At 43.6% G+C, this 26,977-nt stretch overlaps 1 protein-coding gene across 1 annotated transcript in view; it reads right to left on the bottom strand.

Moving 5' to 3' along the window:
* The window catches only part of veph1 (ventricular zone expressed PH domain-containing 1), a 155,288-nt gene that overhangs the window by 125,287 nt on the left and 3,024 nt on the right, over window positions 1-26,977 (bottom strand). Inside the window, exons 2-4 of the mRNA XM_064982773.1 lie at window positions 12,353-12,513; window positions 10,848-11,063; window positions 6,644-6,818 (exon numbers count right to left, since the gene is read on the bottom strand). Of these exons, the coding sequence (XP_064838845.1) occupies window positions 6,644-6,818; window positions 10,848-11,063; window positions 12,353-12,490 (529 nt within the window). The 5' untranslated portion in view covers window positions 12,491-12,513. The remainder of the gene's footprint in view (window positions 1-6,643; window positions 6,819-10,847; window positions 11,064-12,352; window positions 12,514-26,977) is intronic.

The raw sequence follows: 26,977 nt of genomic DNA, 5'->3' as shown, positions 1-26,977 counted from the left end.
TTAATGTTTGTTTACATATCCCCTTTCTACTCTCCTCTCCCTTTCTCCCTCAACTCTCTCACCACTTCCTGTACCCTATATGTCTCCCTCTCCCCTCTTCCTCTTTTTCCACCCCCCATCACCCCGTCCCCATCCCCCAAATATTTGTCCAGAGTAGCAAAGCACACGGTGGATGTGCCAAAAAGTGCAAACTAAAACAGTCGATAAAACTACATTTGAACTTGACATAGGGTATGTTAAAATGCCTTAAACACAGACAATATACAGTAAATCACCAGCACTAGCTGACTCACAGCAGCAGGCACCCCAAACCAATAAAACATGAGACTTAACCATGCCAGTTTTAACTGGGGGGTGTCAAGAGCCATTTCCCAATACGCTGTTATGTAACTCTGTGTGTGTGTGTGTGTGTGTGTGTGTGTGTGTGTGTGTGTGTGTGTGTGTGTGTGTGTGTGTGTGTGTGTGTGTGTGTGTGTGTGTGTGTGTGTGTGTGTGTGTGTACGTGTGTACGTGTGTACGTGTGTACGTGTGTACGTGTGTACGTGTGTTGGACTGGCCTGTTACCCACTCTCGGCTTTGGACCGTGGCAGTGTTTATACTTGAGCCCGGAGAACAGACCCCCCCAAAGCAGGAAGTGCCTCAGCTGCCACAACACCACTGAGACTCTCCAGGGCAGGAGTGCAACTGCCTAAGCTGCGGGTGATTGGTCTAGCACAATATGGTTTCCATTAATGCATCAAATCTGGTCAAGGGAAGGACGAAATGGAGGAGGATCATTGCAGTCATTTCACAAAAGAGGATTAGGTACGTGAGAACATAAAAACAGTTGAACGGTTCGATAAGAGGGGATATGTTTATACTGTACAGGAGTCATTTACCTTAGCACGGCAGTAACTGATTATGTGATGAGTGTTCACAAAATGGTGTTCACAACATGGCCACAGTGCATTGCATCACCCAGGTGGCCGCCACACACTAAAGCTGGATGAGGTGAGTTACACAAACACAATGTCATAATGTGTGTGAAGTGTCAGCTGACCGTACAGGTCATGAAGTGTGTGAGCTATTCACACACACGTTCCAGGATCATTTACAGGATAAACAAATGGTTAACACTGAGTGCTTGATTTCATATGACAGGTCGTGGAGGTTGGAGAGAGGGGGCCCAGGATGGGGGTCAGACATACGTATGCTCCTTGAAGGCACGTACACACACACCTATGGATCCTTCTAGTCCCTTTACAACAGGAAAGGCCCTGTTCAAAGGTTCTCCTCCCCTGTAGTAGACTACCCACACGCTGTGTCATTAGACCTGTATGAAAAACACACACAAACACACAAACAGACACACACGCACACGCGCACACACACACACACACACACACACACACACACACACACACACACACACACACACACACACACACACACACACACACACACACACACACACACACACACACACACACAATGTGAACATGGTGGTGGCAAGCAATTACCATTAGACTACAAGAAATCCAGAACCACATAATTGCAGACACAATATTCAATAACATCCACCAGGTGGGCTTGTTTACATTGGACCGTGTATTACAGAGCAACTGAATCCAGATGAAGCAGGTCTACAAGGTGCATTTGAACGAAAGTCAGAGAGGGTTAAAGAACAGTGTTACGAATATGTGCAAGTAAGTACTAAATGTGAATTTTCTATCATATCAGCACTGTATAGACACATTACAGTACTGTAATCCAGTGTATTGTACCTCACCATATTGACTGCTCTAGGTCTATGTCACATATTTTCTTGTTGTCTGTTTCAGAGAGTCGTGGAGCTGGATGCCGCTGCAATTCAGCACGTTTATATTTACATTGATGAGGCAGGCTTCAACCTATCCAACAAAAATGGAATGGAGACGGAACATTTTTGACCACCGTGCCATTGTGAATGTCCATGGACAGTGTGGAGGGAATATCACCAGCCAGCATCCAGCGTCCTCCACCACCATGCCAACCTTGGTCCCTACAACACTGCCCTTCTCATCACATTCCTGGACACACTACATGGCATCCTCATTCCAGGCGAGCAGAGGGGTGGACCAGAGCAGCCCAGGTATATTGTCATCTGGGACAACATGAGTTTCCACCGGGCTGCTCTGGTCCGCAACTGGTTCATCGATTACCCAGAATGTATTGTTCTATACCTCCCACCATATTCCCCATTCCTAAACCCAATTGAATAGTTCTTCTCGGCATGGCGATGGAAGGTGTATGACCGCCATCCCCTCACACGCAACCCTCTTCTCCAGACAATGGAGGATGCATGTGGTGAAGTTGACGTGGTGGCTTTCTGCGGCTGGATCCGTCACTCCAGATGATTCTTTCCCCGGGTGTTGCCATGGAGAACATCACTTGTGATGTCGATGAGGTGCTGGGGCCAGACCAAAATAGGAGGCAGGATGCTGCCTAATGTCTTTTTTTTTTTTTTAATGTTCATGTGTTTTTGTCTTTTTTTGTTTAGAGTTGTGAAAGAATGAGACACTTTCATTTTTTATTTTTGAACAAGTGTTCAAAAATACAGCATTTTGGAAATAAATGACACTGTTTTTGTTACTTTATTGCATGTGTGTGTTTATTTATGTATATTTGAGTAGGTATACATTACTGTAACAATCTTTTATAACCGGCTACAGTGTAAAACTGAAAATGCAAAAGGCAGAAAACTACTGATGGGATATTCATAATAGTGTTTTGTGTTGAGCACATCAGTGTGTTGTTGGTTGGTAGACAGATGTATTCATATGATGGGTGTGTGTGTCATCAAAAACATTTTGGAAAGAGATAAAACAGTTTGAATGCAGTGTTTGCTTTTGCTAGAGATTTGTAGAGTTTTCCATTTTGTGTTTGTGGTTTTGTGTTCTGTGTTTAGAGTTTCGGAAAAATGGGCCAAAGATTCAGCAAACGTGTGGAAACAGTTGTGGAAAACTGTCATCACTCAGGCTCCACTAGAGGGTTTGAGGCCTGGGGGGGGTAAACAGATCCCTAATGATCAAAACTAATGACGGTCCCTGAGGAGAACCACTAACGAGGTCTAACCATGTTTAAGAGGGTAACAAGGTGCTCCAACTGGGATCCTGGAGGAGGCAACATAATGACAAACCCTAAGGGAGTGTGGAAAAGAGCCCCCTAACTAGGCATCTTACTTAGTGCTCCTCAAAGCTGATGTCCTTAGTACCTATCAGTGATTTATTACTATGTATGTTTTAGTATGTAATAACCAGCTTCAGAAAAAAAACAGCTTTAGGTGAGCTTATCTTCAAAGTCAGAGCTTATCTACAAAGTTATAATGAAAACCATCTGTTCCCAGGAAAATGTAGCCTCAGCCACTACCATAACAATGCTACTAGTATTACTACTAACACTACTACTACATCTACTAGTACTACTACCTCATCTACTAGTGCTACTACTACATCTACTAGTGCTACTACTATTACTACTGCTGCTACTACTAACACTACTACTACTACCACATCTACTAGTACTACTACTACTGCTACTGCTAATACTACTGTTACAACTACTTCTGCTAGTACTACTATTACTACTACGACTACTGCTACTACTACTTTTACAACTACTACTGCTACTACTACTACTACTGCTACTGCTACTACTAACACTACTACTACTACTGCTATTACTACTACTACTACTGCTTCTGCTACTACTATGACTACTACTACAGCTACGCCTACTGCTGCTACTACTACTGCTACTACTACTAATAATATAAATTCTAATACGACTACAACGAGGACGACTACTGCTGCTACTCCTACTGCTGCTACTGCTACTGCTGCTACTGCTACTGCTGCTACTGCTACTGCTCCTACTGCTGCTACTGCTACTGCTGCTACTGCTGCTACTACTGCTGCTACTGCTACTGCTACTGCTGCTACTACTGCTACTACTACTACTGCTATGACTACTACTACTACGACTAGACTACTGCTACTACGACTACTACCACTACTTCTGCTACTACCTCTGTGGAAAAGGTTCTACATGGATCCCCAAAAGGTTCTACCTGGAACCAAAAAGGGTTCTTCAAAGGATTATCCTATGGGGACAACTGAAGAACCCTTTTAGGTTCGAAAGAGCACCTTTTTTTCTAAGAGTGTAGCTCTTCAGGCCTCCCGAGTGGCGCAGCGGTCTAAGGCACTGCATCGCAGTGCTAAAGGCATCACAACAGTTCCGGGTTTGATCCCGGGCTGTACCAGATCTTGCCGAGACCGGGAGACCCATGTGGCGGCGTACAATTGGCCCAGCATCGTCCGGGTTAGGGGAGGGTTCGGCCAGCCGGAACGTCCTTTGCGCAACGCGTTCTAGCAACCCATGTGGCGGGCCGGGCGCCAGTTGGACGGTGTTTCCTCCGACACATTGGTGCGGCCAGCTTCCGGGTTAAGTGGGCAGTGTGGCTTGGCAGGGTAGTGTTTCAGCAAACGCACGGTTCTTGACCTTCGCCTCTCCCGAGTCCGTATGGGAGTTGCAGCAATGTTCCAAAACTGTAACTACCAATTGGATATCACGAAGGGAAAAAATTGATGTACCTCTTCAGTTTTATCAGTACAGTCTACTAGCTGACCTCAACCCAAAAGTATAATAGAAACATTCATATGAACCTGCACAAACAGTCTAAATGAGACTGGACCGCTGGGGTCCTTATGAAACCTCCCCTATCCCTCTACCCCACCCACCCCCACCCCCACCCACCCACCCCCACCCCCACCCCACACACACACACACACACACACACACACACACACACACACACACACACACCTCCCTGACTCTCTCTCCTGAGTCTTATATAGGGAGTAATGGCTACAGCGCTGCTGGGAGATCCTTATCTATCCAGGGCAATGGGGCCCGGGCTACACAGCCTTTTGAGAGCCTTCCAGCTCTAAAACATGAGACAGCTGTGTTCAGCTGTAGCCTGGGGTGGGCCTGTAAACCTAAGCCACAGATCTGAGGGCCACTTAAGAGTGATCCCTCAGCTCGAACCCACAGTCAGGCTGGAAGCCATGCTGCTCTGTCTGGCCTGAGGAATGAAAGGGCTTAACAAGGCAAGTGAGACATGACACAAACTGATCAACTCTTTCAACTGCCTCCTCTGATATTATTTTATTAATATCACTGAATTGTGTATTGGGCAAGGAATGAAAAAACAGACACCAATCTGTCTCTTTAAACGGATCTCAGCCAAGATCCTCCAATCAGGAACACTGATACCCTGTCAGATTATTTAATATAGGGGAGGTTTCCCTTTAACAAAACAGAAACAATCACATCCCTCTATGGTTGTGGAACATGTCTATCTAAGTGTGAAATACTAAATGCGTCTGTGTGTGTGTGGGTACAGTTGTGCCCAAAAGTTTTGAGAATGACAAATATTAATTTCCACAAAGTTTTGCCGCTTCATTGTCTTTAGATATTTTTGTCAGATGTTACTATGGAATACTGAAGTATAATTACAAGCATTTCATAAATGTCAAAGGCTTTTATTCACAATTACATGAAGTTTATGCAAAGAGTCAATATTTGCAGTGTTGACCATTCTTTTTCAATACATCTGCATTCCGCTCTGGCATGCTGTCAATTAACTTCTGGGCCACATCCTGACTGATGACAGCCCATTCTTGCATAATCAATGCTTGGAGTTTGTCAGAATTTGTGGGTTTTGTTTGTCCACCCGCCTCTTGAGGATTTACCACAAGTTCTCAATGGGATTATGGTCTGGGGAGTTTCCTGGCCATGGACCCAAAATATCGATGTTTTGTTCCCCAAGCCACTTAGTTGCCATATGCCATATGGCAAGGTGCTCCACCATGCTGGAAAAGGCATTGTTCGTCACCAAACTGTTCCTGGATGGTTGGGAGAAGTTGCTTTCGGAGGATGTGTTGGTACCATTCTTTATTCATGGCTGTGTTCTTAGGCAAATCTGTGAGTGAGCCCACTCCCTTGGCTGAGAAGCAACCCCACACATGAATGGTCTCAGGATGCTTTACTGTTGGCATGACACAGGACTGATGGTAGCGCTCATCTTGTCTTCTCCTGACAAACTTTTTTCCGGATGCCCCAAACAATCGTAAAGGAGATTCATCAGAGAAAATGACTTTACTCCAGTCCTCAGCAGTCGGCAACATCCCCGCCTGTTAAGCCCTTTTTGTGCAAAGCAATGATGACGGCACGTGTTTCCTTGCAGGTAGCCATGGTTGACAGAGGAAGAACAATGATTCCAAGCACCACCCTCCTTTTGAAGCTTCCAGTCTGTTATTCGAATTCAATCAGCATGACGATGCAGGTAATAGCCTCTGTGTGTGTGTGTGTGTGTGTGCGAGTGTGCGAGTGTGCGTGTGTGCGTATGTATGTATGTATGTATGTATGTATGTATGTATGTATGTGTGTGTGTGTGTGTGTGTGTGTGTACGTGCGTGCGTGCATGCGTGTGTGTGTGTGTGCACGGACGTGTGTATGTGTCTGTGTGCGCGTGTCCTACCTCCCAGCACGATGCAGGTATTAGCCTCTGTGTGTGTGTGCGGGTGTGTGTGTGTGTATGTGTTCGTGTGTGTGTGTGTCCTACCTCCCAGCACGCTGCAGGTGATAGCCTCTGTGTGTTCTGCCAGTAGTTCAGCCTTAGCCATGGCAGCCAGAGAGAGATAACTGGACATGTTTCTACTGAGCTCTCTGTTGCCTCTCTGCAGAAACCTCACTGCCACCGGCACTGCTAGAGCCATCACTTGGGGACGACTGTAGTTCTGTAGGAGACAGAGGCAGGGAGAAGAAAGACAAAGACAGAGATTGTGCGAGAGAGACAGAGATTGTGTGTGTGTGTGTGTGTGTGTGTGTGTGTGTGTGTGTGTGTGTGTGTGTGTGTGTGTGTGTGTGAGAGAGAATTGAGGCTCAGACAAATTGAGGCTGTTCTGATGGCAAAAGGGGTGGGGTGGGGGGGTGCAACTCAATTTTAGGAAGGTGTTCCTAATGTTTGATATACTCAGTGTATATTCACTCATGAACCCAATAATATAATGTGGCCCCGGGTCCCTTTTATAACAGCTCTGGTTTATACCATGCCACAGTGTCGGCATGTAGGTATCACACTCCAATCAACTGGGACATTAGAACCACGGTATCTGAGTAACAATAACAGATCAGAATGTGCTGATCAGAATAATGGACTGGAGTAGAACATAGACGTTCTCACCAGTTACATCACAGATCTCAAATATGTATGATGTGTGTGTGTGTGTGTGTGTGTGTCCATCCGATTTAGGGCCTACAGTATATGAACCCTTAGTGATGTACATGGACAATTTAAGGGAACACAACAGAACAGAACAGAAAGAATAGAACAGAACGGAGGATAAACAGATGGCTCTCTTTACATAAAGACTCATTTCTGAGCTCAAGGGGAGAGTGTATGTTTCTCTGCATGTAGACAGTGGTGTCCCAAGGCCTAACTTAACATCCACTAGCACCCCCAAGGGGATGGTTTGGGAACATTTAGAAGGGCTTGACATGGGCAAAAGTACTGTCCAACTTTTCTCCTGAAGAACTACATTGTATCCAGACTTTTTAAAATCAGTTGTGTTAATGCATGAGTCCTATGGTCTGAAGGTGACCAAAACCCGATTTGGTGACCAATGAGCTACTATCTTCTATCGCCATAAGACAAACACTGAAACATACCCAAACAACTATACTATATTCTATCAGAAAACAACTATAAAATAAAACACATGGTGTATTACCATTAGAGCTGATGAGCTACCGTACAGTGTTGTTATAAGGGATTAATGCTCAACTCATATTTATGGCTAGAAAAGTGTCATACTTCTGTACTTCCAACAGGTGGCAGTGCAGGCAAGGCTTTCGAAGAGTCTTACTAAAAACAACAGCACCGTCCTCTCTCTGTTGATACGAGGAACCAACACAAACACGCACGCACGCACACGCACACACGCACACACACACACACACACACACACACACACACACACACACACACACACACACACACACACACACACACGCAGACGCAGACGCACACACAGACGCACAGCCATGCAGTCCTATTAGAGTGAGTCACAGTAATATCAGGCTGCTCTCAGATTAAAGGAGCTCATCCAGAGACTCAGAGGAGTTCAGCCATCAGACTCAAGCTCCAGAACAGACAAGAAGCTCACTAAGGAAGACTAACCAGACAAGGAGCTCACTAATGAAGACTAACCAGACATGGAGCTCACTAAGGAAGACTAACCAGACAAGAAGCTCACTAAGGAAGACTAACCAGACAAGGAGCTAAATGACTTAAATGTAAATGTTAAATGTGTCCCTACCGCCATGATAACACATACCTGGAAGTGTCCCTACTGCCATGATAACACATACCTGGAAGTGTCCCTACCGCCATGATAACACATACCTGGAAGTGTCCCTACCACCATGATAACACATACCTGGAAGTGTCCCTACCGCCATGATAACACATACCTGGACATGTCCCTACCGCCATGATAACACATACCTGGACACGTCCCTACTGCCATGATAACACATACCTGGACATGTCCCTACTGCCATGATAACACATACCTGGAAGTGTACCTACCACCATGATAACACATACCTGGAAGTGTCCCTAACACCATGATAACACCTACCTGGAAGTGTCCCTACTGCCATGATAACACATACCTGGAAGTGTACCTACCGCCATGATAACACATACCTGGACATGTCCCTACCGCCATGATAACACATACCTGGAAGTGTCCCTACCGCCATGATAACACATACCTGGACATGTCCCTACTGCCATGATAACACATACCTGGACATGTCCCTACCGCCATGATAACACATACCTGGAAGTGTCCCTACCGCCATGATAACACATACCTTGAAGTGTCCCTACCGCCATGATAACACATACCTGGACATGTCCCTACCGCCATGATAACACATACCTGGAAGTGTCCCTACCGCCATGATAACACATACCTGGACACGTCCCTACTGCCATGATAACACATACCTGGACATGTCCCTACTGCCATGATAACACATACCTGGAAGTGTCCCTACCGCAATGATAACACATACCTGGAAGTGTCCCTACCGCCATGATAACACATACCTGGAAGTGTCCCTACCGCCATGATAACACATACCTGGAAGTGTCCCTACCGCCATGATAACACATACCTGGAAGTGTCCCTACCACCATGATAACACATACCTGGACATGTCCCTACCGCCATGATAACACATACCTGGACATGTCCCTACCGCCATGATAACACATACCTGGAAGTGTCCCTACCGCCATGATAACACATACCTGGACACGTCCCTACTGCCATGATAACACATACCTGGAAGTGTCCCTACCGCCATGATAACACATACCTGGAAGTGTCCCTACCGCCATGATAACACATACCTGGAAGTGTCCCTACCGCCATGATAACACCTACCTGGAAGTGTCCCTACCGCCATGATAACACATACCTGGAAGTGTCCCTACCGCCATGATAACACATACCTGGAAGTGTCCCTAACACCATGATAGCACATACCTGGAAGTGTCCCTACCACCACGATAACACATACCTGGACATGTCCCTACCGCCATGATAACACATACCTGGAAGTGTACCTACCACCATGATAACAAATACCTGGACATGCACAGTATGCGATTGTACTGTACGTAGGCATGTACATGTACAGATCAGCAGGCAGGTGTGATGTTATGTATGCTGCCTGTGTGCCTGTAGCTGCTGTGTTGTAAATCATGTGACATGTACAGGTATGTGAACGCAGGTGTGTCGATACAGGTTATGTCTCAGGAATGTGAGGGTACACACATTACAGAACCAATCAAAGGTTTGGACACACCTACTCATTTCAAGGGGTTCTCTTTATTTTGACTATTGTCTACATTGTAGAATAATAGTGAAGACATAAAAACTATGAAATAACACAAGTATTAACCAAAAGTAGTGTTAAATATTCTTATATTTTAGATTCTTCAAAGTAGTCACCCTTTGCCTTGAGGACAGCTTTGCACACTCTTGGCATTCTCTCAACCAGCTTCACCTGGAATGATTTTCCAAAAGTCTTGAAGGAGTTCCCACATATGCTGAGCACTTGTTGGCTGCTTTTCCTTCACTCCGCAGTCCAACTCATCCCAAATCATCTCAATTGGGTTGAGGTTGGGTGATTGTGGAGGCCAGATCATCTGATGCAGCACTCCATCACTCTCCTTCTTGGTGAAATAGCCCTTACACAGCCTGGAGGTGTGTTGGGTCATTGTTCTGTTGAAAAACAAATTATAGTCCCACTAAGCACAAACCCTGTGGGATGGCATAATGGCACACTTAACCAGCATGGCTACTACAGCATTCTGCAGCGATACGCCATCCCATCTGGTTCGCGCTTAGTGGGACATCATTTGTTTTTCAACAGGACAATGACCCAACTCACCTCCTGGATGTGTAAGGGCTATTTGACCAACAAGAAGAGTTATGCAGTGCCTTAGACCTCTGCACCACTCAGGAGCCCTGGATGCATTTGGATACTCGTGAACACATGCTGTGTTGGAATGTGTGCCCAGACCTGTCCGAACTTGATACAGGGGTATTCTGTGTGTGTCTGTGTCTGTGTCTGTGTGTGTGTGTGTGTGTGTGTGTGTGTGTGTGTGTGTGTGTGTGTGTGTGTGTGTGTGTGTGTGTGTGTGTGTGTGTGTGTGTGTGTGTGTGTGTGTGTGTGGTGTAGTGTACCTGCAGAATACAACTGGTGATGTCAGAGGCTATCTTGGCATGGGGTGTGTCTTCATCTTTACCCTGGGGGGTGAGGTTGTGTTCCAGACAGGACTCCCACAGACCCACCAGTGCCCCCCCATGGCGCTCGATGGACCGTGTCTCCCTGATTGCCGTGGTGATACGCGTGATGCAGATCTCCACCACAGCCTGGTCATTGTCATTGGTCAGGTAGTCCTGCAGTCAGCAAATCAGAGGGGAGACGAGTACAGATCAGCCAATCATGATCAAGGAACAATGAGGAAAGAGCATGCTTGTTTTTAATATAGTTTCAAATGCAGTCAACCTGAAAGCTATCTAACACATGTTGGGTACTAACTTCTAAACTTGAAAAATGAAATATCCTCGTTCATGTTATAATATTAGAACCGAGGGTATGGAAATCTACTGAGTGAGAGAGAGGGATGCAGGAAGTTCACATTCTGTCAGAACATGTTATTGTTACACATCAGGTATCCTACGGTGAGGAGAAGGGCTAACATCTGGTACAAGTCAACAAGGACAGCCGTGAGTTGGGGGTGAGTGAGGAATTTGGGCCGAGGTCATCTCAGATGAAGAGAGAAAGAACAGGCATCGCTAAAATCCCGTCTAGCAACAGAGATGTGTTGGCTATCCAGATGTGTAAGGAGGAGACTCGGCATGGCAGGAAGGTATACATATATGGGCTTGTGTAAACATGTCTTTGTCTTATGCAGCTGTGAGACCCAGTAGGTGAATAAACTTGGTTTGAGCTTCACTAGTTGCCTGTGAGTTTTACTCTATTTAGGAATCTAACATACAGACCCAAGCCTCAAGGCTGCAATACCTTTTGGTGTTAGCTATCCCTTGACACTCAAATTATCAAAGGAAAAATACTCTTGACTTTTTCCATGTTGAGGTGGAAATGTTCATTCAAACTATGGCCCCATCTAGACTGTGTCTGAATAAGCTGTTGGGTTAGATTGATGATGACTGAGAAACTGACTGTGTTGGATGGGAAATGAGGACATGTGGGACCTGGAGTGATGAGAATCGTATCATATCTGTTATCCCAGGGAACAGTCCCAAGAGACACACCTGCCATAAGCTGCTATCCCAATGGGAGTGTGCAGTCAGCATGGACATGACAGGTGTGTTTGGTGAGGTGATGCTATGTCTGCGTGTGTGCGTGTGTGCGTGCGTGCGTGCGTGCGTGCGTGTGTGTGTGTGTGTGTGTGTGTGTGTGTGGACGTGGCTTCGCATGTGTGCATGTTTGTGTGCTTGCATAGGCAACTCACAGGAGTGCAATAGATAGCTTGGATCTCCAGTGATTCAAAGAGACAGTCATCTATTTGTGTGTGCATGGATGCGTGTGTATGGGTGCATGTGTGTGTGTGTGTGTGTGTGTGTGTGTGTGTGTGTGTGTGTGTGTGTGTGTGTGTGTGTGTGTGTGTGTGTGTGTGTGTGTGTGTGTGTGCGCGTGTGTGCTTGTGTGCTTGTGTACTCACAGGGGAGCAGGAGATAGCCTTGATTTCCTCCAGGGCCTGTGAGAGACCGTCCTCTATCTCAGAGTCCTCCAGGGAGAAGAGGTCTCCAGCCCGGGACAGGTCCCTCTTGCCCAGCACCAGGCCTAACAGCTGATGCATGGTTTCTGCTACACATCAGACTCCTGAGAGAGAAAGAGAGGGAGAGAGAGAGAAAGAAAGAAGGGGGTTCTTAATTACGAGTTATCAGCGTCTCCTGTTTTAATATGTAGAGTGTAGGCGAGAGAGAGCCTTGTAGGCATAATCCTCTCCTCTGTAGTTCCACAGGTGTGGTTAATGAAGTTAATCTGTGACCAGTGTATCTCCCCACCACACTAATATGTGACACTTTATGGAGCGCTCCACCGACACTGCCTGACAAGGACAAACACCACCACATATCAGCACAGCAGAGGAGTCGGCTGCATGAATGAAGGTGTGGGAGGCTCCCAGGAGCGGTGAGTTTGCTCATTTAAAAGGGTAACCATTTACCCCCCTCACCTGAGCTCCTCCAGCCCTCTCTGGAAATAATAACACTCAGAGAGGTACAAAGGGGGTAACCATATTCAGCTGTACTGTACACACATGGGTCAGGGACGATTGATTATTGATTATTCTGACTGTGTGTTATCAGACACGGACGCAAGAACACACACAAACACAATGCCACAGAAGTTTTGAGGGAGCGTGCAATTGGTGTTCTGACTGCAGGAATGTCCAACAAATCTGTTGTTAATGTTAATTTCTCTACCATAAACCAATGCAATTTTAGAGAATTTGGCAGTATGTCCAGCTGGTCTCACAACCGCAGACCACGCCAGCCCAGGACCTCCACATCCGGTTTATTCACCTGCGGGATTGTCAGGGGGGTTGCTAAGGAGAATTTCTGTCTGTAATAAAGCCCTTTTATGGGGATAAACAGACTCTACAGTGAGTGGGCCTGGCTCCCAAGTGGTCGGTCCTATGCCCTCCCAAGCCCACCCATGGCTGCGCCCCTGTCCAGTCATGTGAAATCCATCGATTAGGGTCTAATTTATTTATTTTCATTGATTGATTTCCTTATATGAACTATAACTCAGCAAAATCTTAGAAATTGTTGCATGTTGCGTTTCGATTTTTGTTCAGTATAAATTACTTTTTTGGCGCAATTTCTGAAATCCTCTGTTGAGTGTTTTACTACGTTGAAGAGCTAATGTGGAGGAGACTACAGTTCACTATCAAACCCAATTCCTGCCCATAGAGTCCATGGCAACACATCGTCGGGATACGGAGGCGGGAATGCTCATTGGCCAATGCCAGTTCTGAATCCAAACAACCACACAGCCATCAACACAGAGGGATGAGTTGGCTTTATCTCTCCTGGCAGTAAGGCTGGATACAACTTGATAGGGAACAATCACTATAGGTTTTAAATTAGATATTTCACTGTGACACTGACACTATTAGAGTACCATTAATCAAAGTGTCTTTTGTCACCTGTGACGACAGTAGGTGTGTGGAAAGGGGAGAGAGAGAATTAACAAAAAAACAGAGCAAATTGGAATGCTATTTGGACCTAAACACAGTACACACGGGCAGAATCCCTGGCCACTGTGACTGACCCAAAATTAAGGAAAGCTTTGAATATGTACAGACTCAGTGAGCATAGCCTTGCAATTGAGATAGGCAGAGCTGGCTCTCAAGGGAAGACAGGCTATGTGCACACTGCCCACAAAATGAGGTGGAAACTGAACTGCACTTCCTAACCTCCTGCCCAATGTATATTAGAGACTCATATTTCCCTCAGATTACACAGACCCAAAAAATAATTTGAAACAAATCAAATTTTGATTAACTCCCAAAAGGGTGTGCCATCACAGCAGCAAAATGTGTGACCTGTTGCCACAAGAAAAGGGCAACTAGGGAAGAACTAACATTGTACACTACCGGTCAAACGTTTTAGAACACCTACTTATTCAATGATTTTTCTTCATTTTTACTATTTTCTACATTGGCAAAGGGTGGCTATTTTGAGAATTTCAAATATAAAATGTATTTTGATTTGTTTAACACTTTTTTGGTTACTACATGATTCCATGTGTTATTTCATAGATTTGATGTCTTCGCTATTATTCTACAATGTACAAAATAGTAAAATAAAGAAAAACCTTGAATGAGTAGGTGTTCTATAACTTTTGACCTGTTGTAACGGGTTTCTTCTAACTCCTCCTCTGACGAAGAGGTGGAACAAGGATCAGACCAAAATACAGCGTGGTTAGTTAGATACATCTTTAATGAAGATGAACCACAAACAATACAAAAACCGTGGAAAACCGAAACAGCCCTATCTGGTGCAACAAACACAGAGACAGGAACAATCATCCACAAACACACAGTGAAACCCAGGCTACCTAAATATGGTTCCCATCAGAGACAATGACTAACACCTGCCTCTGATTGAGAACCATATCAGGCCAGACATAGAAATAGACAAACAAGACATCCAACATAGAATGCCCACTCAGATCACACCCTGACCAACCAAAACATAGAAACATACAAATAAACTATGGTCAGGGTGTGTGACACCGGTAGTGTAGATACAAACCATATTTACGTTTATTTATTTTCCCTTTTGTATTACAACACATTGTTACAACACTGTACATAGCCATAATATGACATTTGAAATGTCTCTTTCTTTTGAGACTTTTGTGAGTGTAATGTTTACTGCTCATTTCTGATTGTTTATATCACTTTTATTTATCATGTATTTCACTTGCGTTGGCAAGATTCCAATGCCAATAAAGCCCTTGGAATTGAATTGAACATTGAGAGAAAGAGAGAGAGAGAGAGGAGAGAGAGAGGAGAGAGAGAGAGAGAGAGAGAGAGAGAGAGAGAGAGAGAGAGAGAGAGAGAGAGAGAGAGAGAGAGAGAGAGAGAGAGAGAGGTGGATAGTATTTCAGTGTCCTGAATTCCTGGTGTAACCTGCAGACCCCTCACACACTGAGCTTCCATTATTCCACCTGAATGCCTTCTGTCTGCACTAGGTCCACTCACACTCACACACAGAGACACACACACACACAGTGTGAGCAGTGTGACTGAAATAGTTATGACAGTTCTGCCAGCAGCTTCTGCCTCTGATCTCCTAACTCTGCTTAAAGTCCCAGAATCACACACAGCCCCAGACTATAACACACAGCCCTAGACCATAACACACAGCCCCAGACTATAACACACAGCCCCAGACTATAACACACAGCCCAGACTATAACACACACAGCCCCAGACTATAACACACACAGTCCCAGACTATAACACACAGCCCAGACTATAACACACAGCCCCAGACTATAACACACAGCCCCAGACTATAACACACACAGCCCCAGACTATAACACACAGCCCCAGACTATAACACACAGCCCCAGACTATAACACACAGCCCCAGACTATAACACACAGTCCCAGACTATAACACACAGCCCCAGACTATAACACACAGTCCCAGACTATAACACACAGTCCCAGACTATAACACACAGTCCCAGACTATAACACACAGCCCCAGACTATAACACACAGCCCCAGACTATAACACACAGTCCCAGACTATAACACACAGCCCCAGACTATAACACACAGTCCCAGACTATAACACACAGTCCCAGACTATAACACACAGCCCCAGACTATAACACACAGCCCCAGACTATAACACACAGTCCCAGACTATAACACACAGCCCAGACTATAACACACAGTCCCAGAACTCATCATACACTTGTATATTTGGTACAGTATAATTGAAATATCCCACATAAGAAACAACATGTTTGTCTGGTATTTATGTGTTGTGGTTGACCAGTCAGTTCTTTGTGTGTAAGAGCAGGCCTGAGGAATTCAGCTCTTAAACAATCAGCTAGTTACTATTAATCACCCAGCTACAGATCAGCAAGCTCAGGAATGCAGCCTTTAAACACACAGACTGAAACACATACTGAGACATGTGTGAAAGAGAGGCTGGACACAGGCAGGTGACTGTGCATTAGCTCCAGAGGGACCCTGGCGTGCTCCCCAGCCATAGGGTACGGGGTATGTCAGGACAAGAGAGAGATTGTAACGGATTATTTCCTCTTCTTCATCTGAAGAGGTGTAGCAAGGATCGGACCAAAACACAGCGTGGTAAGTGTCCATGGTTTAATAGAAAAACTGACCACGACAGAATACAAAATAACAAGGTGAACTTAAACGTAACAGTCCCGTGTGGCACAAACACTGACACAGGAAACAAACACCCACAAAACCAACAGTGAAACCCAGGCTACCTAAGTATGATTCTCAATCAGAGACAACTAGCGACACCTGCCTCTGATTGAGAACCATACTTGGCCGAAACAGAAACCAAACATTAGAAACACAAACATAGACTGCCCATCCCAACTCACACCCTGACCATACTAAATAAAGACAAAACAAAGGAAATAAAGGTCAGAACGTGACAGAGATAGGGAGAGAAAAAGACAGAGTAAGAGAAAAAGAAAGATAGAGAGAGACACAGGTAACTTCCACAAAGCTGTGAACGATCTGAGAGACAAGGCAAGAAGGGCATTCTATGCCATCAAAAGGAACATAAATTTCAACATACCAATTAGGATTTGGCTAAAAATACTTGAATCAGTCATAGAGCCCATTGCCCTTTATGGCTGTGAGGTCTGGGGTCCGCTCACCAACCAAGACTTCACAAAATGGGACAAACACCAAATTGAGACTCTGCACGCAGAATTCTGCAAAAATATCCTCCGTGTACAACGTAGAACACCAAATAATGCATGCAGAGCAGAATTAGGCCGATACCCACTAATTATCCAAATCCAGAAAAGAGCAGATAAATTCTATAACCACCTAAAATGAAGCGATTCCCAAACCTTCCACAACAAAGCCATCACTTACAGAGAGATGAACCTGGAGAAGAGTCCCCTAAGCAAGCTGGTCCTGGGGCTCTGTTCACAAACACAAACACACCCTACAGAGCCCCAGGACAGCAGCACAATTAGACCCAACCAAATCATGAGAAAACAAAAAGACAATTACTTGACACATTGGAAAGAATTAACAAAAAAACAGAGCAAACTAGAATGCTATTTGGCCCTACACAGAGAGTACACAGCGGCAGAATACCTGACCACTGTGACTGACCCAAAATTAAGGAAAGCTTTAACTATGCACAGACTCAGTGAGCATAGCCTTGCTATTGAGAAAGGCCGCCGTAGGCAGACAAGGCTCTCAAGAGAAGACAGGCTATGTGCTCACTGCCCACAAAATGAGGTGGAAACTGAGCTGCACTTCCTAACCTACTGCCCAATGTATGACCATATTAGAGATACATATTTCCCTCAGATTACACAGATCCACAAAGAATTCGAAAACAAATCCAATTTTGAAAAAATCCCATATCTCCTGGGTGAAATTCCACAGTGTGCCATCACAGCAGCAAGTTTTGTGACCTGTTGCCACGAGAAAAGGGCAATCAGTGAAGAACACACACCATTGTAAATACAACCCATATCTATGCTTATTTATTTTATCTTGTGTCCTTTACCATTTGTACATTGTTAAAACACTGTATATATATATATATATATATATAATATGACATTTGTAATGTCTTTATTGTTTTGAAACTTCTGTATGTGTGATGTTTACTGTTAATTTTTATTGTTTATTTCACTTTATATATTCACTTTATATATTATCTACCTCACTTGCTTTGGCAATGTTAACACATGTTCCCCATGCCAATAAAGCCCTTGAATTGAATTGAATTGAGAGAGAGAGAGGGGGGGGGGAGAGAGGGGGAAGAGAAAGAGAGGGGGAAGAGAGAGAGAGAGGTGGAGGAGAGAGAGAGGGGGAAGAGAGAGAGAGGGGGGGAGAGAGAGAGAGAGAGAGAGAGGGGGAGAGAGAGAGAGAGAGAGAGAGAGAGGGGGGGGGAGAGAGAGGGGGGAGGGGAGAGAGAAGAGAAGAGAGAGAAGAGAGAGAGGGGGAGAGAGAGAGAGAGAGAGGGGAGGGAGAGAGAGTGTGTGTGTGAGAGAGAGAGAGAGACAGAGAGAGAAAGAGAGTGTGAGAGAGTGAGACAGAGCGAGAGATTGTGAGAGAAAGAGACAGACAGACAGACAGACAGACAGACAGACAGACAGACAGACAGACAGGCACAGAGAAAGATAGAGAGAGAAAGAAAGAAAGAAAGAAAGAACACTGGTCCTTTTGTGTGCTCTATAGGTGCCCCACCCAACTCTGTCTCAGTGCTCACTCAGCCATGTCTCTGTGTGATATGCACCTGCTGAATAACATCTTTATGTTATAACATAACATCCTTTTCCTTCTCTACCCTCCATAGACAGGAAAGAGCGGAAAAAATGGTTAGTTGACATGTTTATCTCCTGCACAGAGAGGGCGGTGACTGTTTGGTAATAATGGCTAGTTGACATGTTTATCTCCTGCACAGAGAGGGCAGTGACCGTTTGGTAATAATGGCTAGTTGACATGTTTATCTCCTGCACAGAGAGGGCAGTGACTGTTTGGTAATAATGGCTAGTTGACATGTTTATCTCCTGCACAGAGAGGGCAGTGACTGTTTGGTAATAATGGCTAGTTGACATGTTTATCTCCTGCACAGAGGGCAGTGACCGTTTGGTAATAACGGCTAGTTGACATGTTTATCTCCTGCACAGAGAGGGCAGTGACCGTTTGGTAATAATGGCTAGTTGACATGTTTATCTCCTGCACAGAGAGGGCAGTGACCGTTTGGTAATAACGGCTAGTTGACATGTTTATCTCCTGCACAGAGAGGGCAGTGACCGTTTGGTAATAATGGCTAGTTGACATGCTTATCTCCTGCACAGAGAGGGCAGTGACCGTTTGGTAATAATGGCTAGTTGACATGTTTATCTCCTGCACAGAGAGGGCAGTGACCGTTTGGTAATAATGGCTAGTTGACATGTTTATCTCCTGCACAGAGATGGCAGTGACTGTTTGGTAATAATGGATAGTTGACATGTTTTTCTCCTGCACAGAGAGGGCAGTGACTGTTTGGTAATAATGGCTAGTTGACATGTTTATCTCCTGCACAGAGAGGGCAGTGACTGTTTGGTAATAATGGCTAGTTGACATGTTTATCTCCTGCACAGAGAGGGCAGTGACCGTTTGGTAATAATGGCTAGTTGACATATTTATCACCTGCACAGAGATGGCAGTGACTGTTTGGTAATAATGGCTAGTTGACATGTTTATCTCCTGCACAGAGAGGGCAGTGACTGTTTGGTAATAATGGCTAGTTGACATGTTTATCTCCTGCACAGAGAGGGCAGTGACTGTTTGGTAATAATGGCTCGTTGACATGTTTATCTCCTGCACAGAGAGGGCGGTGACTGTTTGGTAATAATGGCTCGTTGACATGTTTATCTCCTGCACAGAGAGGGCGGTGACTGTTTGGTAATAATGGCTAGTTGACATGTTTATCTCCTGCACAGAGAGGGCAGTGACTGTTTGGTAATAATGGATAGTTTACATGTTTATCTCCTGCATGTTTTCACATTGACTAATGTATGTTGCTCAGTCATGTTGTCTCTCAGTCCTATAACAGGAATGTGTGCTTGTGCGTGTGGGAAGAATATCACATCCTGGTATACTGGAATTAGAACAGGGCAGAATGCTGCCTGGGGTCTACACACACACACACACACACACACACACACACACACACACACACACACACACACACACACACACACACACACACACACACACACACACACACACACACACACACACACACACACACACTCACTCTTAGTTATGCACATAATTACGGCGTGGCTTTGTGATATGGGGCAGCAAGAGAGGGGGATGAGGGAGGGAGCTTAGTTTCTATTCCAGGGAATGTTTACAAGGAGTGTTTGAATTCCAGAATTCACTCAACTAAAAGACCAAACGAAACCAGATAAATATTCACTTTCCCACCCTTCGAATAGCTCTACTGTTAATCACCGTAGGATCAGAATGGCAGAGCTCCACCTGTGTGACTGTTTTGCATTATTATTTTGGCATAATATGTTTTTGCTGATTGCTTACACACTGAAAGTGAATGCTTAGACAAAAGCATCAAACCCTTAACTTTTGCAACCATGCCTTAATCAAAGGCACCAAAAGTACAAACACATTTTCTGCTTTGCACTTTGTTTGCAATTCTGCAACACACCTTGCAAAACACTACACTCTGTTTCTTACATTTGACACTTCGTTCAACAATGAAATCTCTGGGAAAACACTTCTATTCAAAATGCAAAACAAAACATACCTGAAATTGGTAACACCCCCCCCCCCACACACACACACACACACACACACACACATGAAAACACTTCTACAGTAATTGAACACCAATTAGTCTGAGCCTTACCACTACAAATAGACCTCAGGTAAGATCACCTCAGAACTATGCAAACATGGAGGCAGTGAGAGTGAGAGGAGTAGGAGGAGGACGAGGACAAGAATAAAGAAGGGGACCAGGCAATAGACAGAAACATATTTCCGACGACATTAGGGCCACTTTGGTGGACCATGTCATAAATCATGGCATGACGATGAGGGAGGCTGGGCAGAGAGCCAGCCCAACCTGAGTCGCTACACGGTAGCATCCATAATACAGACATTTAAACTGGAGAACAGGTATGTCTTCAAATTCTACACTAGACTGTACCTATGTAATTGTTGCACATCATTCTGCATCACAGTACATTACACTGCAGTCCTTCAATATTATGTCTATGCTCCTCAGTGAACAAAAAATAAATTGATATAGTGCTGTGAAGTACATGTAATACAGTTTCAATGTTACTGTGTACAGTATGTAAAAAATAACCTAACCAATGACATCATATGCATTTTCTATAGAACTGCCAGACAGTTCTGTGGGGGCATGTGCCTTACCAGTAGCTTGTAGTTTGACTGAATGTGTCTCACCCAACCCACTCCCCCACCCCCAACCCCATCCTTGTGTGAAAATGAAGACATTGTAGTCCTATGTTTTGAGTTACACCATATTCACAGTACAGTGTATGCATTTTCTGTTACAGAGAGTCTCAACTTTGATGCAGCTGCACAGCCTCATAAGTTAATTTTCATTGATGAAGCTGGATTCAATTTAGCTAAAATCAGGAGTTGGGGCCGAAATGTTATAGGACAAAGAACCATTGTGAATGTCCCTGGGCAGCGCGGGGGAAATATCACCTTTTGTGCCGCCATTAGTGTGCAAGGAGTTCTCCATCACCATGCCACCATAAGGTCCCTACAATACTGCACATATTATCATATTTCTGGATGCACTACATAATGCAGTTGTACAGGACGGACCAGAGCAGCCCTGGTTTGTTGTCATCTGGGATAATGTTAGTTCCCACCGAGCTGCTCTGTTCAGGGACTGGTTCACCAACCACAATAACTTCAAAGTTGTATACTTGCCCCCTTACTCCCCATTTCTCCATCCGATTGAGGAATTATTTTCGGCTTGGCGTTGGAAAGTGTATGACCCCCAATCACATGCCCGCCTGCCTCTATTGCAAGCAATGGAAGAGGCATGCGGAGATATTGAGGTGGGGTCATTCCAGGGTTGGATACGGTACGCAATGCAATATTTACCCCGCTGCCTAGCCAGGGATGACATTGCTTGTGATGTGGATGAGGTGATGTGCCAGATCCTAATAGAAGACGGGATCCATAAACCATATTTTTTATTTACCATTGCACTGTACTTTTACTGTAATTATTTTGTTTACATACAGTAACATTTTGTATTGAGTACTGTAATTCTACTTTTCTTTGTGTTTTAGGTTGTTATAAAAACCTGCAATGGCAAACAAAATAAGCTGTATATATTTTTTTCTGAAGCCTTTCTATTTTTGTGTTAATTGAAATATGAGTAGATGTACTGTACTGGAACAATCTTTCACAGAAGCTTGTATGAGAAAATGTAAAAGGTATACAAAGTACTAAAGACAGACAGTGTTTTGTATAAAGTACATCAGTGTGTTGCTGCTTTGAAAGAGTAATTCAAATGGTGTATGTGTGTATCATTTTGTTGCAAAAATGACATTTTGAAAAAGGATTGTTAGGTTTTGATTGCAGTTTCATTTTGACATAGAAGTGAGATGTTTATCTACAAGTGTTGTGTGCAGAGTTTTGACTAGAGGTCGACCGATTAATCGGAATGGCCGATTAATTAGGGCCGATTTCAAGTTTTCAAAACAATCGGAAATCGGTATTTTTGGACACCGATTTGGTCAATTATTATTATTTTTAATTTTTTACACCATTATTAAATCTTTATTTAATTAGGCAAGTCAGTTAAGAACACATTCTTATTTTCAATGACGGCCTAGGAACGGTGGATTAACTGCCTTGTTCAGGGGCAGAACGACAGATTTTTACCTTGTCTGCTCGGGGATTCAATCTTGCAACCTTACAATTAACGAGTCCAACGCTCTAACCACCTGCCTCACGAGGAGTCTGCCTGTTACGTAAATGCAGAAAGCCAAGGTAATTTGCTAGCTAGCATTAAACTTATATTATGTGTTAACTACACATGGTTGATGATATTACTAGTTTATCTAGCGTGTCCTGCGTTGCATATAATCAATGTGGTGCGTATTCGCGAAAAAGGACTGTCGTTGCTCCAATGTGTACCTAACCATAAACATCAATGCCTTTCTTAAAATCAATACACAGAAGTATATATTTTTAAACCTGCATATTTAGCTCAAATAAATCCAGGTTAGCAGGCAATTATAACCAGGTGAAATTGTGTCATTTCTCTTGTGTTCATTGCACACAGAGTCAGGGTATATGCAACAGTTTGGGCCATCTAATTTGCCAGAATTTTACGTAATTATGACATAACATTGAAGGTTGTGCAATGTAACAGGAGTATTTTGATTTATGGATGCCACCTGTTAGATAAAATACGGAACAGTTCAGTATTTCACTGAAAGAATAAACGTCTTGTTTTCAAGGTGAGCGTTTCTGGATTCGACCATATTAATGACCTAAGGCTCGTATTTCTGTGTGTTATTGTGATATAATTAAGTCTATGATTTGATAGAGCAGTCTGACTGAGCGATGGTAGGCACCAGCAGGCTCGTAAGCATTCATTCAAAAAGCACTTTCGTGCGTTTTGCCAGCAGCTCTTCGCAATGCTTCAAGCATTGAGCTGTTTATGACTTCATGCCTATCAACTCCCGAGATTAGCCTGGTGTAACCGATGTGAAATGGCTAGCTAGTTAGCGGGGAGCGAGCTAAAAGCGTTTCAAACGTCACTCTTTCTGAGACTTGGAGTAGTTGTTCCACTTTCTCTGCATGGGTAACGCTGCTTCGAGGGTGGCTGTTGTCGATGTGTTCCTGGTTCGAGCCTAGGTAGGGGAGAGGAGAGGGACGGAAGCTATACTGTTACACTGGCAATACTAAAGTGCCTATAAGAACATCCAATAGTCAAAGGTATATGAAATACAAATGGTATAGAGAGAAATAGTCCTATAATTCCTATAATAACTACAACCTAAAACTTCTTAACTTCTCTAGGGTAAGGGGCAGCATTAGACATTTTGGATGAAAAGCATGCCCAAATTAAACTGCCTTTTACTCAGGACCAGAAGATAGGATATGCATATAATTAGTAGATCTGGATAGAACAAACTCTAGTTTCCAAAACTGTTAAAATAATGTATGTGAGTATAACATAACTGATTTGGCAGCGAAAACCTGAGAAAAATCCATTCAGGAAGTAGGATTTTTTTGTTGTTGTAGTTTTCTATTCAATGCCATTACAGTATCCATTGACTTAGAACTAAAATTGCAGTTCCTATGCCTTCCACTAGATGTCAACAGTCTTTAGAAATTGTTTCAGGCTTGTATTCTGTCAAATGAGGGAGTAAGAGCAGTCTGAATGAGTGGACCCTGCCATGTCACAGAGCTTTTTCATGCGCGCGACCGAGAGAGTGCCTTTCTTGTTTACCTTTTATATTGACAACGTTAATGTCCGGTTGAAATATTATTGTTTATTTAGGCTAAAAACAACCTGAGGATTGAAAATAAACATAGTTTGACATGTTTCTATGAACTTTACGGGTACAATTTGGATTGGTTTGTCTGCCTGTTGTGACTGCGTTTGAGCCTGTGGATCACTGAAGAAAACGTGCGAACAAAACTGAGCTTTCCGGATATAAAGAGAGACTTTATCGAACAAAAGGAATATTTATTGAATAAATTAATGTTTTCTGAGTGCAAACATATGAAGATCATCAAAGGTAAGTGATCAATTTTATCTCTATTTCTGACTTGTGTAACTCTTCTACTTGGCTGGTTACTGTTTGTAATGATTTGTCTGCTGGGCTATGTTCTCAAATAATCGTAAGGTATGCTTTCACCGTAAAGCATCTTTGAAATCTGACACCATGGTTGGATTCACAAGAAGTTAATATTTAAACCTATGTGAAATAGTTGTATCTTTTCTGAATTTTTATAATGAGTATTTCTCTATTTGATTTTGGCGCTCTGCAATCTCATTGGATGCGTCCCACATACCCTAGAGAGGTTAAGTGGGAATATTGAAGACTCATGTTAAAAGGAACCACCAGTTTTCATATGTTCTCATGTTCTGAGCAAGGAACTTAAACGTTAGCTTTCTTACATGGCACATATTGCACTTTTACTTTCTTCTCCATCACGTTGTTTTTGCATTATTTAAACCAAATTGAACATGTTTCAAATCAAATCAAATCAAATTATATTTGTCACATACACATGGTTAGCAGATGTTAATGCGAGTGTAGCGAATTGCTTGTGCTTCTAGTTCCGACTAATGCAGTAATAACCAACAAGTAATCTAACTAACAATTCCAAAACTACTGTCTTATACACACAAGTGTAAGGGGATAAAGAAAATGTACATAAAGATATATGAATGAGTGATGGTACAGAGCAGCATAGGCAAGATACAGTATATGGTATCGAGTACAGTATATACATATGAGATGAGTATGTAAACAAAGTGGCATAGTTAAAGTGGCTAGTGATACATGTATTACATAAAGATGCAGTAGATGATATAGAGTACAGTATATACGTATACATATGAGATGAATAATGTAGGGTATGTAAACATTATATTAGGTAGCATTGTTTAATAAAGTGGCTTGTGATATATTTCACATCATTCCCATCAATTCCCATTATTAAAGTGGCTGGAGTTGAGTCAGTGTGTTGGCAGCAGCCACTCAATGTTAGTGGTGGATGTTTAACAGTCTGATGGCCTTGAGATAGAGATATTTATTTGAGGCTACATTTATTTTATTGATGTATTATATTAAGTTAAAATAAGTGTTCATTCAGTATTGTTGTAATTGTCATTATTACAAATAAAAAAAAATTTAATTGTCAGATTAATCGGTATCGGCTTTTTTTGGTCCTCCAATAATCGATATCGGCGTTGAGAAATCGTAATCGGTCGACCTCTAGTTTTGACACAATAAGCCAAATTCCGCAACAATTGTGTAAAGCACTTGTTGTGACTGATTGTGTGAGTCTCATTAATTACTAAAGACAAAGTCACTGAGAGTAGACCTCCTAGGGGCTATCCTGACAATAGCAGCATCGCAGGATGAATGAATAGAAGAAAAGCTATTTTTTTAAACGCTGCAGAACTGCACGAGTAGACAACCATGGGAGTGTGTGTGTGTTTGTGTGTGTGTACGTACTTAGGGATGCTTCGGCAGTCTTTATTATTTATGTCCTGCAGTTACACAGCTGTGGAGCAGCAAGAGGGAGAAATGACAAGAAATTATCGGTCAGGACAGGGGATGAGTATACTGAGAGAGTATAACACACAAACACACACACACACAGGTGACACATACAAGCAACACATCACTTTTAGAGGCCAGCATCTTCAGCCACAGAGAAAGAGAGAGAGAAAGACAGAGATTGACAGAGTGACTGAGAGAAAGAGAGACAGACAGAGACAGAGTGACAGAGAGAGGGTGACAGAGAGAGTGACAGAGAGAGAGTGACAGAGCAAGAAAGAGAGAGAGAGAGAGAGAGAGAGAGAGAGAGAGAGAGAGAGAGAGAGAGGGAGAGCACTTGTGGTGAGTAAGCCCAGCTACAGCAACAGAGCACAGAGTAGGGCATATTACCGCCACACGGGCGGTCACGAGTCATGACCGGAGTCAAATTCCACGTGACCGTTTAGTCACGGTAATCTCCAAGCTCTGATGGTCATTAGTAGCCTGCCAAACTTGCTAACTGCCTGGTACTCAGCACTCTACTGTCCCTCTAATCACTCTGACATCAATGCAAATGTGTCGCAAATCGAATCAAACACTTCATGAGAGCCCATGACCGCATGTTGCACAACATTTCTATAGGCTGCGCAATTGTGTGAGAAAACAGAGTGATGGCCTCTACTAAAAAGAGGAGGATCCCATCAGCTTTCTATAGGCTAGGTCTACTATATTTATTTCTCAACTTTCCTAATATTAAGCAGATTGCTTCTCTTTACAACAGGAATATAGTGTACCTGG

The sequence above is a fragment of the Oncorhynchus masou genome, chromosome 13 (assembly GCF_036934945.1).
Source record: "Oncorhynchus masou masou isolate Uvic2021 chromosome 13, UVic_Omas_1.1, whole genome shotgun sequence".
NCBI lineage: Eukaryota > Metazoa > Chordata > Actinopteri > Salmoniformes > Salmonidae > Oncorhynchus > Oncorhynchus masou.
The sequence above is the reverse complement of the archived record's forward strand: the minus strand, read 5'-3'. Positions and strand labels throughout refer to the sequence as shown.